Source organism: Pteropus vampyrus, unplaced genomic scaffold, assembly GCF_000151845.1.
Source record: "Pteropus vampyrus isolate Shadow unplaced genomic scaffold, Pvam_2.0 Scaffold174, whole genome shotgun sequence".
In the NCBI taxonomy this organism is placed as follows: Eukaryota; Metazoa; Chordata; class Mammalia; order Chiroptera; family Pteropodidae; genus Pteropus; species Pteropus vampyrus.
Genome location: NW_011888955.1, coordinates 1,040,104 through 1,054,115, shown reverse-complemented (window position 1 = coordinate 1,054,115; position 14,012 = coordinate 1,040,104). Strand labels below are relative to the sequence as shown.

The window sequence follows — 14,012 nt, the reverse complement described above, 5'->3', positions numbered from 1 at the left end:
GAACGGTGTAAACAACATCGAGAGTTTCCAACTGTGGCTAAGTCTGAATATCCTTTAGAACTTTATAAAAATCCAGATACCTGTCCCCTATACCATTAAATCAACAATTCGAGAGTCCAGGCATATATGCTTTTAAAAAGCTCTGAAGATGATTGTGAGACATGTTCCTTATTAAGAACTACTATTTGCTAGTTTTCTAGATATGTTTAGTTCTAGATATGTTTAGTAAATTATTTATCGAAAGATATAATACATATATCTAATTCTAAATACCACGCAATTTGAAAACGGTCATAAAAAAATAGATTTTTGGCACTTATTATACAAAGCAACTGTGAATCATCCACAAAGAAATAATACATATAGCAACTATGCATCAGACAAAAGGACTATGTGTGGATCTCTGACAGTTACACATTTGTATATCAACATCTGTCGGTCACCTTTTTATTATTCTAGAAATGGACTGGCTTAAAGTTGGCTTTCAAGTAAAACAGATTTCAAGAATTACTGAAAGGAAATGTGAACTTAATGATGCTACTATTATTTTATAAGTATTTGTATATAGTAATCATTTTATACAATTACGTCTTTATTTTAACATTTCATTATGTATCATCATTATATCATTTATTCCGAAACAGTAAAACATTCCAGTTTGTGAAAGCGTTCTTACCTCTTTCACATTTGCATCATCAAAAAATACCCATTTGGAACTCTTGGTATGAAACGCAAAGGCACAATAATGTCGGCTGGTGTAGCAGATCATGCCGACAAGGTGAAGTTCACTATTTTTGGCATTTTCATCAGTAACCCTATAAAAAAGCTGTTCAAAAAGTAATGTACATTTAATACTGCATCTTTTAAAAAATGAAAAGTAATAATTTGATGTACTTGACTCTAAAAACCATTTCTCACGCACACTACCCCAGTCCGGTATTCTACTATATGAAGACGCCACTGAACTGACATTGCTCTGTTAAGAGAATTACTCCTTTTGACCAGCCCACAAGAAACAACAAGTCCAATAAAATGAGCGCACTACAATTGAGTTCAGCGATACAGTCTCTCCAATAACGTAGAACTGACACTTTACATACAGAAATTCAAACTGTGAGATAAATCACACGCTTTCTGAAAATTTGTAATTGAATCACATACTTGAACATACATTAAAAATATTATCTAAAAGTTTAATTGTAACATAAACCAACTTAAAATGTATTAAGATGGTAATAGGCATATCGAGAGATCAGTGCTGTAGATGAATTTTAACTCTTAACCCTTCCCAGGTTAATGTTTATATTTCTAATCATAGCACATACACAACACACATCCTGTCATCATCATTCTAGGGTGACATGAGATCCAGTACGAGACAGACGGTTTCTAACTGAGAGCCGCCCCTAGCCGATGCAAGACAGGCATTCCAGTTAGTCTGATCTGGTTACCATCATCAGAGCTACCTCCGAACATTATGTCCTTCAGAAAGACAACTTAGATCTGAGAGTGAAGGGAAGTACAGTCGGTGAAGATGGTCTAGAGGATTGCAGACACAAGGGGGTTGGGGGGAAAGAGCTGCGGTACCCCAGGCAGATGCAGGTGCGTTGCCAGGTGGCGAACGACATCGTCCGTCAGGTCAGAATGCTCGGAATCCCAGACCAGGCCGATCGTGACGATCTCTGGGCAATTCATTAACACACGGCGGATTTTTATTTTTTGGCCACAGTTACTCTAAAGAAAAATTAAAAGGCGAGCTTTAAAATTGTCGAAACATACAGACCACAGGTGGCCGGCCTTATGCAGTTTGTATTATGTAATAACAGTCTTAACGTATATTGGAAATTTATTTATTAAGCATACTAAACTGGATGTCTAATGACCTATTTGTTTTAATCACTGATTAAACAGGAAGTTTATTTTTAAATCAAAGTACTTTGATATGTTTGCATATTCTGTTAAAACAAGAATTCAACCTAAAAAAAATCATAAACAGAACCACTGAAGTCATTAATAATAATACATGAGAAAAGAATGGATATCATTTGCAGTGTTTACTTAAAAAAAGAAACTAATTTTGTCTTTAGTCAAATGATGGATTTCAGAACTTTAAAAAAATTAATCAACATATGCTACCTTAAATTCTTCACAAAGTTTTTAAAGAAATAGTGCTGAGATAAATAGCTCATTAAAAAAATAAATTCTTAAAATGAATTCCATATCTAGTTAATATGACCATAGTAGTGTCTATTTTCAAAGTGACAAACTCTGAAGCATCCTAATATTCTCCAAATTATACTTACAGGGCATTTCCTGTAGTCGTCAGTAGTATTTGCTGCTTGCAGCAATTCTGCAAACAGTTCAGGCTTGAAACGTTCATGCCTTTCCATCATTCTTTCAACTTCATTGCTACAAAAGAAAAAAGCTGTCTCAAATTCGGCCTATATATTTACAAAAAACCTGATAAATTATGAATGAAAAATACTACCTAATCAATATGGATGCATATAATCACTTTTTCTGTCTTAAAGCATTATATTTGTCTAAAAAAATTAACCATAAATTTCCATAAAGTAAAACAGCATGAAATTTGACAGCTATGTCATAAAAAAATTAGGTCAAGGACAAACTAAAATGACACAAAACTATACCACTGTTTGGGACTACATGTGTGAGTTAAGATGCTCCATCCAAAGGTAGTTCTAAGTCCAAACATTTCCCTTACGTTATTACTTAAATTATTCCATAAATTACTAAGGGATTTGAGTTTAAATGTGGGCCTAACGAGAAACGAATTACAGGAAAGGCCTCCTCTCTGGCCTAATGCTTCCGAAAACAAAGTTATCATTTTCAGCAAAGAGCAGGGCCCTTTGCTGATTAATGCAGAAGCCATAACCAAAGCTCCTGAGACCAGGCTGTGCCTCCTGCTCCATCGCGAATGCTTACCAGTTCATGGGAGCCTGTGCTACTCTTTATTCAACCTCTCCTAGACTCAAATTCTTACATGCCAACGTATTAAGAATCTTTAAACAACTATTTAAACATTTCCAAAAAGAAATGTAATGGAGGCTCAAATACCTTTACTCGATTCTGTTTGAGATGCTCTGGTTCTACTTAATATAACTGTCCTAGAGCTGGATATGTTTTACAGTTCAATGGTTTAAATAACACTCAACATTCAATAACGATCAAAAGTACTCATTCTTCTAAGCCCTTCACAAGTATACTAGAAAGTACCAAAGCTGACAGTCTCATTCGAACTGCACATAATGGTTTTACAAAATTAACAGCATCAGATTAGTGGCTGACCAGACAAGTAATGAATTTGAAATGAAACCAGACTTGGGTTTCAATCTTAATTTGTCCATTTACCAGATCAACCTCATTAAATCTATTTCTTAATCAACAAAACAGTGTCTTGGCTAAAAGTGACAGTTTACGTAAAGCCTGGCACATACTAAGTATTCAGTAATTGATATTCAATACTAAAAACCAATAAAAAGAGAGAGAATATTAGAATGCAAAGCCTGGGCTTCCAGAGTGTGTGGTGTGGCCCAGGGAGAGGCTGAGGGACCCTAACCCTCATGTCTCAGCCTGTCGCAGAACCCTGTCGTTTTGCACAAGAGCCGCAAAGTGGACAAGTTTTACGGTTTTCGATTTGTGCGTCTCTCCTTGTTCGAACACCATCTTACTTTTCATACAAAGTGAAAAAAAAAAAAAAAGCCTACCATTAACAGAACTTTAGGTAATCTTTCTCTAAACCAATGTTCCCCAAATCTGTTTACATAAGAAACAAAACATGCCCAAATAACCTGTTATTCTTCAAAAATCTTTAAGAAATAATGTGCTATATCTAAAAAAACGGGAAATTTAATAATCGAATGAAATGGATGAGCACAAGATATTCACTGCACGATGATAAAAATATGGGAGCACTTATTAACTAATTGCTGTACTGATGCAGTCTAACTGAGTATTGATCCATGTTTTCCTTTTGTATTAAAATATCTGCAAACATGATCTTATTCAATGCTTATCAAAATCAAATATTTATATTCTCTAATACCTGATGGAAAGTACTCAAACAATTCTTATTATGCAAAGCCTAAGAATCATTTTTGGATCCCTAACTAGCTCATGGTTCATGGGCATCAGGGAGGAGGCAGGCAGGCAAGCATGGCACATTTTTATGCCAGGTGAATGTTGAGGCCTTATATACACTAAGCCTGACAGAAGATTATTTTCACTTTTTCCTTTCTTTCCTGCCTACCCTAGCTTCCATCACCACGAAGAGACACAGTGGGGCTGACAGGAGACACGTCCACTACAAAGTTAACATCTTAGCACAAATGAGGTCATGAGCAGCTCCAATTACCACTGAGCTTGTCATTTTAAGCTCTCCTCCACAGTTCCAAAACTTGCTATAAATATAGATATAATTTTGACCAATATTTTGTATCTTTCACTAAGTGGTATAAGTATCTAACTCGGAAATACCCAACTGAGACAAACACCACTTAGTACCTCTGATGGTGGCGTACTTGATAGTCCCAGACAGTGAGCAGACATTCCCGTATGTTATGGTTTTAGAAAATAAATGCTCACTCAGTGTGCCTCAATGTGTCATTGACTCCTTGAAAAAGGCGCTTTAACAGGTTCTTACCACAGGGCTGTTGTCGAAATGTACCGCACAAATTCTGTAAAAGGCAGGGGATCTGATGACGCTCCACAGCTACGACACACACACTACGGTAAAAACACGTGTTCAATTTCTCAGTTATGGAACAGGAATATAATATCTAACGAGAGAGTCAAGCCACCTCACCTGCTCATACAGAGTCATCGCAAACTTCTGGTGAGTGATACAGGATTTAGAGGTGCACATGTCTGAGTCTCTGCTTGGCACTATGTGAAAATGAATCCTCTCCAATATATTTTCCTAATTTAAAAATCAGAAGACAAATGGGTTATGAAACTGGCAGAGGACACTTCAAAATACAACTCTTTTTAACTTTACAAATTAAAAACCTTTCAGAGATTTCCACTGTCTTAAATCTAGGAGGGACACACATACTGTTGGCTTTTCAGTTTTCATCTTCAATCAACACTTCAAATGTTCAATTATTTACTTTTTGTAGCATCAGTTTTTTAAATTTAATGAGAAACATTATAATGTATGATTTAAAAAACCCTTTCGAAAATGAACTCATGACAGCTGATATCTAGAATTTAATATTAGAAACACAGTTCCCTGTTTCCAGCATTCTAACAATGAGAAAAAGCAGTTAATTTTTAAAAAAAATTCCTACTTGGATTATCTGGATAGTCTATACAACTTACATCAAAATATCAGTAAATATTAATGATAATAACTGCTCTAACACCTAAATGCAAGGAATCTGCTCGTAACTAACTTCACATGAAAGCTCAGATTTGTAATACAGGTCAACGAGGGGTATTTATTTCTTTAGCAAAGTATCCTCTTTTTTGCCAAAGCTTAAAAATGGATTCTTTTAATTAGCTAACTTCCTCCTCTTCTGTCCCAGGACATTTAAAAGCATTCAATTATTTAAGCCTGGATTTCTAGATACTCCGTGAGTTATTCTATGAGGTATTAGTACACTTAAGTGAAAGTAAAACTATAAAGTTCAGCATTGTGCCAAATACATTTATTTATATTTTAAGGAATGGGTCAACTATAAAAATGAGAAATGTGAAAAGCACATCTCACAACTGTTTGCAGTTTTGACACATTTTAATCAACACGGGGAGTGTGCTTTCCATCTAAGGAACGTAAAGACGCTCATTAAAAAGCAACAACAACATATAAACGCTAAACAAATTCTACAAACAGCAAATTCTACAGAAATTAAGAGAACTGTTGGGGGTGCTTTGATCAGTCATTATCTAGTAGGTCTGACTTAGGCCAAACCTCAGCAAATGATAGATTAGAAAAGTTCTGAATATTTCAGGAGCATAAGCAAAGGCTTTAGAAACAGGAACTTAAAGATATGTTTGAGGAACAGGATGTAAGCGTCTCACTAGGAGGGAAAATTCGGGGAGGAAGAGATAAGCTGGAGTTTAATTCTAAGGGCCACAGATGTCAAAAGAGAGTCTGGATGTGAATCACAGAAATATCTGAGGAACAAGCATTAATCTGAAGAAAATTTTATTAATCTGGTGGCCATTAAAAACCAGACTACAAGAGAAAAGGCTGAAAGGGCACTAACGAGGAGGCTTGAACCGTGCTGAGAGAGGCCTAAGCAGGAGCCAGTGGGGACAGGGAAACGACATGGCAAGGAAAACCTTACACGGGTTTCTGATGAATTTACAGAATTTGCGGAACAGATGCAAGCCAAAGAGAAGAAATGGCTGCATCTTAAATATAGGTGGCATCTATATTACTGGAATGTACTATTAGTTACTTACTATGTTACTAGTTAATCAACATGCATATTTGAGAAGGGGTATGAGGTCCATCACTGATCAAAGGAATGCTCCACTTATCAATGTGGTGGTGACAGAGTCTTAGGACATCACCCTCAGTCAGTGACTCTCTACCTGGAACGAGGTGTGTGTCAGAGCTGCTGCCCACCGAGATGCCCTTGTCCCCAGCCAGCGTCCCGCGTATACTAGGTGTGCCAGTGCTGTGAGCGTGCTGCACACAGTGCCCTAGGGGGCTCGACCCCAAAAAATGATGGAATACAACGTAATAAGCCCTCTGCTCCAATAAATAAACCTTGAAATATCCTAGTAGCCTAATACTCAATAAAAACTGGAGCCGTGCAAATCATCAAAACCAGAAGTGCGCAAAACACAGACGGCCGCAGACTGCGCCGTGCAGGATGGGCAGGCCACGGGCCCCTGAGCGGCTCTGATCCTTTTCCACTGTCACAATGCCTGGTTCGTCTGTCTCCTAGTGAGCACCGTTCAGGCAGTGCACACTGCTGCCGGGCGCAGGGGGCATCGGAGGCCTTACGAAGCACTCGGCGGCGTCGTCCATCAGGCCCAGCTGGAAGCGCTGCTCGTCGCGGAAGCTCTCGGCCAGCGCGTGCCTCACGTTATCCGAGGGCAGGGCCTTCTCCCGGCTGTGCTGAAACTGCGCGAAAATCGTCTGGGAATCGATAAGCACATCCGTGAGTTTCGCGCCAGCAACTGCAAACACACCTGCATCACTTCACCGCGACATGGAGAAACTCGAAACACCACCCTGGGAAGCCAGCGCAAAAGCCTTTCGCTCCAAAATTCCAGACAAAAATGATTTACGCATATCGGTCACGTGAGGCTGCGCTAGCCTGTCTGTCTGACGTCAGCCTGCGTGAGCCCTAAACGCCTGGAGTTCTGAGCTCCGGCCCTAGTCTTCTGGGTCAACCAGAGGTGAGGCCCATGTTCAAAATGTTCCCTAGCTGATCCTGATGCAGGTTTAAGGAAGAGTTTTGAGATATGTTGCTTTAAATCTAAAAGTACACTATAGGAATTAAAATTATGTTTACCAAAAATAAACACCTAATCACATAAAAATTAGAGGAAGTTTGCTACTCTTAACAAAAAGCTAAAATAGTCTAAGTGAACTTTTAGAATTTCGTTTCTTAAGTAAACCTCAAAAACTGACAAACTATTTTAAAAACAAACGAAAATTAGACAACTGCAATGGAAAGGCAATTTCTCGCTATTATTAAATTTGCTTGTAGAAAATGAAAAATGTACATTTTATAAGACAAAAATGCACAGAGAAAAGATTACTTTTATTTTTAAAAACTTTTTTCCCCAAGTTATCAGTTTTCCTCACTTAGAGAATTATTTCTAACCTAAGCCTAAGAAACAGTGGAAACATCATTCAAGAATATATTACAGGTGTTAATGTGTTTTCTATTTTCCTTATCGAATTTCTGCAAAAATAACTTTAATAAGTTTCAGTTTTACGACAATCACTTAAGTGACAGAAAGTAAGGGAAAAAGGTGGTTTTCAGTGACAACTTATCAAATAAGGATTGGTCATATTAACATCTGTATTAATTAGCTCAAGGAGTGTGTCATTTCAGAAAACAATTTTTTTTTTAAGATTAACACATGGTAGGCTATGAAAACATTTTAAAAATCTGTCCCACTACTACAAGAAAATGTAATTTATAAATTAGATTTAAAAATAAAGATGCCAAATTATACTAGATATCCAGAACTAGAATTTTTTAGATATAATTACAAATACTAAAAAATGGTGATATTTTTAGATGTCATTTCTTATTTAGGCAATTAACTTTCCAGGTAATGTCTCAGATATTAATCTACACTAGACTGCCACTCATGCGTCTGGCATCCATCTATTTTCTACTTGCCTAGTGTATGCGAGGCGCTGCTGTGCACTGGAAAGCAAAGGCTCCGCCTTCAGGGAGCATACACTCCAGCTGCAGCAATGGGCGAGGGCAAACGAAAGAGTAATTACATAAGTAGTATGTCAGCATGTGGCAAGTACAAGAGAGAAAACTGAAGGTAGTGTAAAAGGAATAGGGAGGCTGGTGGTAGGACAGAGGGAGGGCGAGGAGCCCTGACCTAGGGTAGTTCTGGAAGGACTCCTGATGAGAAGTGACATTTGAGGAAAGGCATAAAGGAAATGAGGATGTTAGCCTTGAGGACATTTGGAAGAAAAGCATTCTAGACAAAAGCAGTAACAACGAAAACACTCAGAGATGGAAGCCAGACTTGAGAAACTGCAAGGCCAGTCTGGCTAAAGTGCAGTGTGAGTGTGTGTGAGTGTGTGTGTGTGTGTGTGTTTGTGGAGTGGGGAAGGCAAGCAAGGGGAAGAGGCAGGTGATTGTGTAGAGCTATAAAAGATTTGGGCTAGGAAATTTATACTAGTTTCTACAATTAGCCAAACCTTCAAATTTTACTGCAGAGTAAATAAAATGTGATACTGTAACGATAACCCTAATTTGCCATGTCCTAGAAAAGAAAATACATGCAAATGTATTCAAAGTCTTTTTAGGAACATAAATCAAAATAAAGCATGAAAATGGCTTTTTCCCCCTCTACACGTGTGTATGAAGAATATTCAAGAAAGTAAATAGAAGAATGAAATGTTTATTTCTGAAAATGTGTTAATAAAATCTTTAAATTGCCAGACAAAGAATTCAATGACACAAATAAGATGCTAATATAAATTGGACTCCCTGTTTCTGCCTCTGTCTCTCTTCTATTTATTCCCAACCAAGCAGCCAAAGAGATCTAGTCCAAACAGTATACCAGTTAAAATAGATTGTATCACTCCTCCACTCAAAACTATCCCGAGCTCCTACATCACTCATGAGAAAAAGCCAAGGATCTCACGAAGGCCTAGAAGGCCCTACATAATCTGGACTTCTGCTCCAGTTATTTCTTACTCTATGACAAAGCACCCCAAAACTTAGTTACTAAAAATAACATTTACTTTGATCACAAATCTGCAGCCCAAGTCTGCTCTGCTTGGAGTTATCTGGGACCTTGAATTGTCTGAAGGTCGCTCATTAACATCCAGCAGCTGATGCTGGCCGTTGGCACTGCCTGTTGGCTGGGACTTCTGCTGCAGCCGTGGCCGGCCTGGCCTCCTCACGGTATGGCAGCTCACATCCAAGAATGACCGCCCAACAGACAGCCAGGTGGAAGCTTTGCCACGTTTCCTGATCTAACCTCACCTCAGATGCGTGCGGCCTCATTTCTGCAGCATTGTACTGGATGGACACAATCATGAAAGCCAGCCGAGATTCGGGAAACTAGTTTGACAGGAAGACTGCAGAAGAATCCGCAGACACGTTCCTAATCACCGCGACTCACCTGGCCGCTGGCCCCATCTCCCACCACTCTGGCCCTTGCCCAGAAGCTTCTGCGCCCAGGTTTCCCTGACCACGTCAGGCAGACGCCCGCTCACTTCAGGGCCTCTGGTTGCCACTGCCCTGATCGCTTGATGTTCTCGTCCACTCGGCCACCTTTTCCAGGTCATGACTTAAATGTCACTTTCTCAGGAGGCTTCCTGGCTACTCGGCTCTATTCCATTCCCTCTCCCTTTCCCAATTATTAACCATCTGACAGTTATATTTTGCTTATTTTCTCCCCCCTAAAGAATATAAGCTCCATGAAAACAGGGGGTTTTATCATTTTGTTCACTGCTATATCCTCAGTAACTATAGCAGTGCACAGTATTTAGTAATAGCTCAAAACATTAGTTACATATTTCAAAATAATGAAAAGTGTGATGTTCCAAACAATTTTATATTATTTAGCATATTAATTTTAACTGTCCTTAAATAAAGGTGAAAAATGAAAACATAAACCTCAATAAAGCATACTTTAAGAATTCATCTTCAAAACTATAGATCACTTAACAATGAACTTTAATTACAAATAAGCTAACCAAATGTGTCAAATAGACCAAACAAACTATCAAATAAAATTAAATTTTTGGAGAGACAATTAATACTAATTTTTCAGAACTATTAAAAGGTTACCTTCAGTGCACAAAATATGCAGGCATCTCCCTGACAAACGTGTCCAGTCAGAACCCGCAAGCTTCTTCGGAATATATCCAACTGCCATAAAACCTAAAAAAGAGTGAGATGTGAAGAAAGAAATACAGTAAGATTTTTCTTACTGTGATAAAAGAGATTTAAATGTTTTAACAACTGCAGTAGGCTGATAAGTCCTTTTAATCTCTTGTACATAAATCGGACACAGACGACCACTAAAAATAATAGCAAGTATAAAACTTCTATATACATGTAGTGCACAGATAAAAGATAGATTCAGAAAATAACTGAATGATTCATGTGTAAAAACCATGACAGGCACAGAGAAAGAAACAATGAATTCCTCAGTGAAGGATTTTATAGGAACAGGAAACACGGGATGCTGAATGGAAGACTTGGCAGAGACCTGAAAGAGGAAGTGATTATAATACTTGGAATGAACTGAAATTTAGAAAGGAAATATAAATGGAGTTGAAAACCAGGGTGTACCAAATAGGGGTCAGTATGTAGTGGCAAATAAAAAAAAAAAAGGGTGAGCAGAGGCCTGTGTGGTCACTCCATACTGAATGAAAACGGCGCATCTGTGTGGTAATGGGGGTAGAGAATGGTGAGAAGCAGCAGTTAAGAAATAAACTGGATATTTTTGCTGCAATTACCCATTCATCATTTGCTACTAAAAGACAAAAATGAAATAAACAAAAAAGACTGTCATTGTTTAAATAAATCAGTCCAGTACTTAAAATCATTCTGAAACTCTGGTATCTCTATAATGGGGATAACTGTGGCTGCCTCACAGAGTTCTTGTAAGGATAAACAAGAGATAATATGTAAAGTGTTTAGAGCATAACTGGCATGCAATGGATGCCAGCTGCTCTCTGTTGCCGTAAAGACTATTATGACAACCAACTATATTTGAGAGTGGAGGCCCCCACAGGAGGGGAGAGACAGAAAAATTTAAAGAAACAGTGGTCAGAGAGTTTCTAATTTTGATTGTAATTATAAACCCTCAGTAAGCCGAATACAAGAAACATGAAAAAACTATGTCAAAAGCGGAACATAACCAAATCGCTTTAAAGCAGTGAAAGAGAAAAATCTTAAAACCAGCCAGACCAAAAAAAGGATACATTAACATACAGAGGAACAAATGTAAGAATGACAATAGTTTTTCACTGGAAATACTGCAAGCTAGGAGAGAGAGGAGCAAAATCTTTAAAGTACTGAAAGAGAAAAGCTGTCAACTTAGACTTACTTCTTTAATGAGTGAAAAAAATCTTTCGAAAACAAAATGAGATAGATTTTCCCCCAGACACACAGACACTGAAAGAACCCATCGCCAACAGGCCTGAGCTTCAAGAAATGTTAAAAGCGGCCCTTCAGGCAGATCCGCAGTGCCAGGTAGAAAGCTGGGTCGCATGAGGATGAGGGAGACACGCAGAAACAGCGACCACGTAGATAAGCACACATGACCTTCACGGTGACGGTCTGTGGAATGTCCACTTTTTAAAAAATCTTCCCATAGAAATACTTCTCCATTTTCTTTACCATGGAAGGGCCTTACTCAGAATTTTCTCTAGTATAATATACTTTTCATCTCCCTGAACTATACACAGTATTTGGGAGCCAAAGGACAGAAAGAGGGAAATGAAAAAAAAAAAAAAAAGGAAACAAGTAACAGGAAAAGATTAGAAATGCTAGAAGCCCTTTCTCTCAGCCTCATTCAGTCAAAAGCATCGATGCCCAGTCTTTCGGTGTTTGATAGTTCCCTGTATCTAAATATTTTCCTGCATTTCTCATGGCACTTAATGCCAGTGGGATCTTCCAGCCAGAACCAGAACGGTGACGGCCATGTAAGAGTCCCAACATAAATTACAATTAACGCTTTCCTAATGCCAATTGCTTCTCTTTCCATGGGCAGGTTACAGAACTTTCAAGTTTGACATCTATCCTAGACAGAAGGGAACTGAGAACAAAAGACACCTGACTGACACATTCTAGATGTGTTCATTTATCAAATAAGTTAATTAACCAATATTTCTTTCTACTCAGATTTAGGAGAAAAAAAAAGCATCCAAAACTATGTGAAAAGTGGGTTATTTTAAATAAATTTTTCTAAGGTATAGTCTAAGGTCGATAGGAAATCCCAGTATTCTAAATCATCCTCATTTTTAGTAATGGTCTGAAGGCCACAGGATCTTACAAAATCCAGAACTGTTCAGTAAAAACTATGTCACATGCAAGAAAGCACATTTATCTAAGACAGAAAAGCAGGTTGATACATACTTGCTAATTACTAGAATTTCAACAAGGATTGAAGCAAACTGGATTAACCCTTCAGTTTGAAGAGAACAGTGCAGTCCCAATTATGATTCCACAGAGGTGATTTAGGTCATAGTCAGGAAGTTTGAGTGCTGAGACTAAAAACTGCATTCTCATTTCAACCCAAACAGCGTGCTTCTTTTTGTGTTACCTATGGTTTCTACTGGATTTCTTTCAAAAAAAAAAAAAAAAAAAAGTGTGTGTGTCAGGGGGAGTAGGAGGGTGGGGGGGTACATTAGCTGAATCTAAAAAAATTATTTTATGTATTCTAGAAATATTCTTAATCTATTAAGTAATCATTTTAAATCAATATATTTTTATATCATAGTAATATGATTCTGTTGAAAAAACCATTTCCATTTGTTATAAAAACCAAAATACCGAGCCAAATTATTTCGCCACCCATCAAAGTCAACACTAACTATATTCTTAATTTATAAGTGAAAGTAGCATTACAGAAAAGAAGTTGCCCGAACAGCACTTTTTAAAGTGCGGTAAGAACTCGCCTCACGGTCTCACCTGGACGGCACTGTTGAGAAAGCAGCTGTTTTGTCCTGGCTCGTTCAGCAGGCCTTTGGTGGGGGCCAGGGACAGCATGCTCCCCGGCTGGTAGACTTTTCCAAGATTGCCCCCGGGTTTCCGTAGGAATTTTACCCACGCCATTTTCGAGCAACTTCGTTTGCATTAAAGCTAAGAATCATATACTTATGTGAAGTTTGTGATGATAAATTGGATGATATCTTGAATTGTCTGTCCACTTAAAGTCACTGCAGTCTATTATAATGTAAGTTTCCAAGTTCATATCTTTCCTGATGCTGTAAATTTCGAGGACTTTGTGAAGTCAAAACAGGGTACATAAACATTAAGTTTTGAAAGTTAAAAAAGAAAGCTATCTTAAACAAAGCCTCAAAGATTTTTATATGTGTTAAATTGTATAAGAGATTTGTATAGTTTAAAATGAAAAAGATTTTTTTAAACTGGTAAAAATGTCAATGAACAAATCATTTTCTTTAAAACACAAGCCATTTGTCTTGATGGAGAGGTGGCATCTGGCATGACTCCTTTGGTCACTGCTGTCCTTATGGTCTCTTAATGAGGAAGAAGGCTCTCCCTTTCCTGGGTGAAGTTACCAAAGATGACTCCATATTTCATACCCACGTAACCTCAAAGCAAACCTACAAGGAAGAAAAGAAATGTTTA

General features: G+C 37.9%; 1 protein-coding gene across 1 annotated transcript in view; it reads right to left on the bottom strand.

The window, feature by feature from the left end:
• Positions 1-14,012, bottom strand: part of USP53 (ubiquitin specific peptidase 53) — a 32,076-nt gene extending 18,064 nt beyond the window's left edge. Inside the window, exons 1-8 of the mRNA XM_023536965.1 lie at positions 13,332-14,012; positions 10,479-10,571; positions 6,980-7,114; positions 4,826-4,939; positions 4,664-4,746; positions 2,304-2,409; positions 1,588-1,734; positions 598-826 (exon numbers count right to left, since the gene is read on the bottom strand). Of these exons, the coding sequence (XP_023392733.1) occupies positions 598-826; positions 1,588-1,734; positions 2,304-2,409; positions 4,664-4,746; positions 4,826-4,939; positions 6,980-7,114; positions 10,479-10,571; positions 13,332-13,475 (1,051 nt within the window). The 5' untranslated portion in view covers positions 13,476-14,012. The remainder of the gene's footprint in view (positions 1-597; positions 827-1,587; positions 1,735-2,303; positions 2,410-4,663; positions 4,747-4,825; positions 4,940-6,979; positions 7,115-10,478; positions 10,572-13,331) is intronic.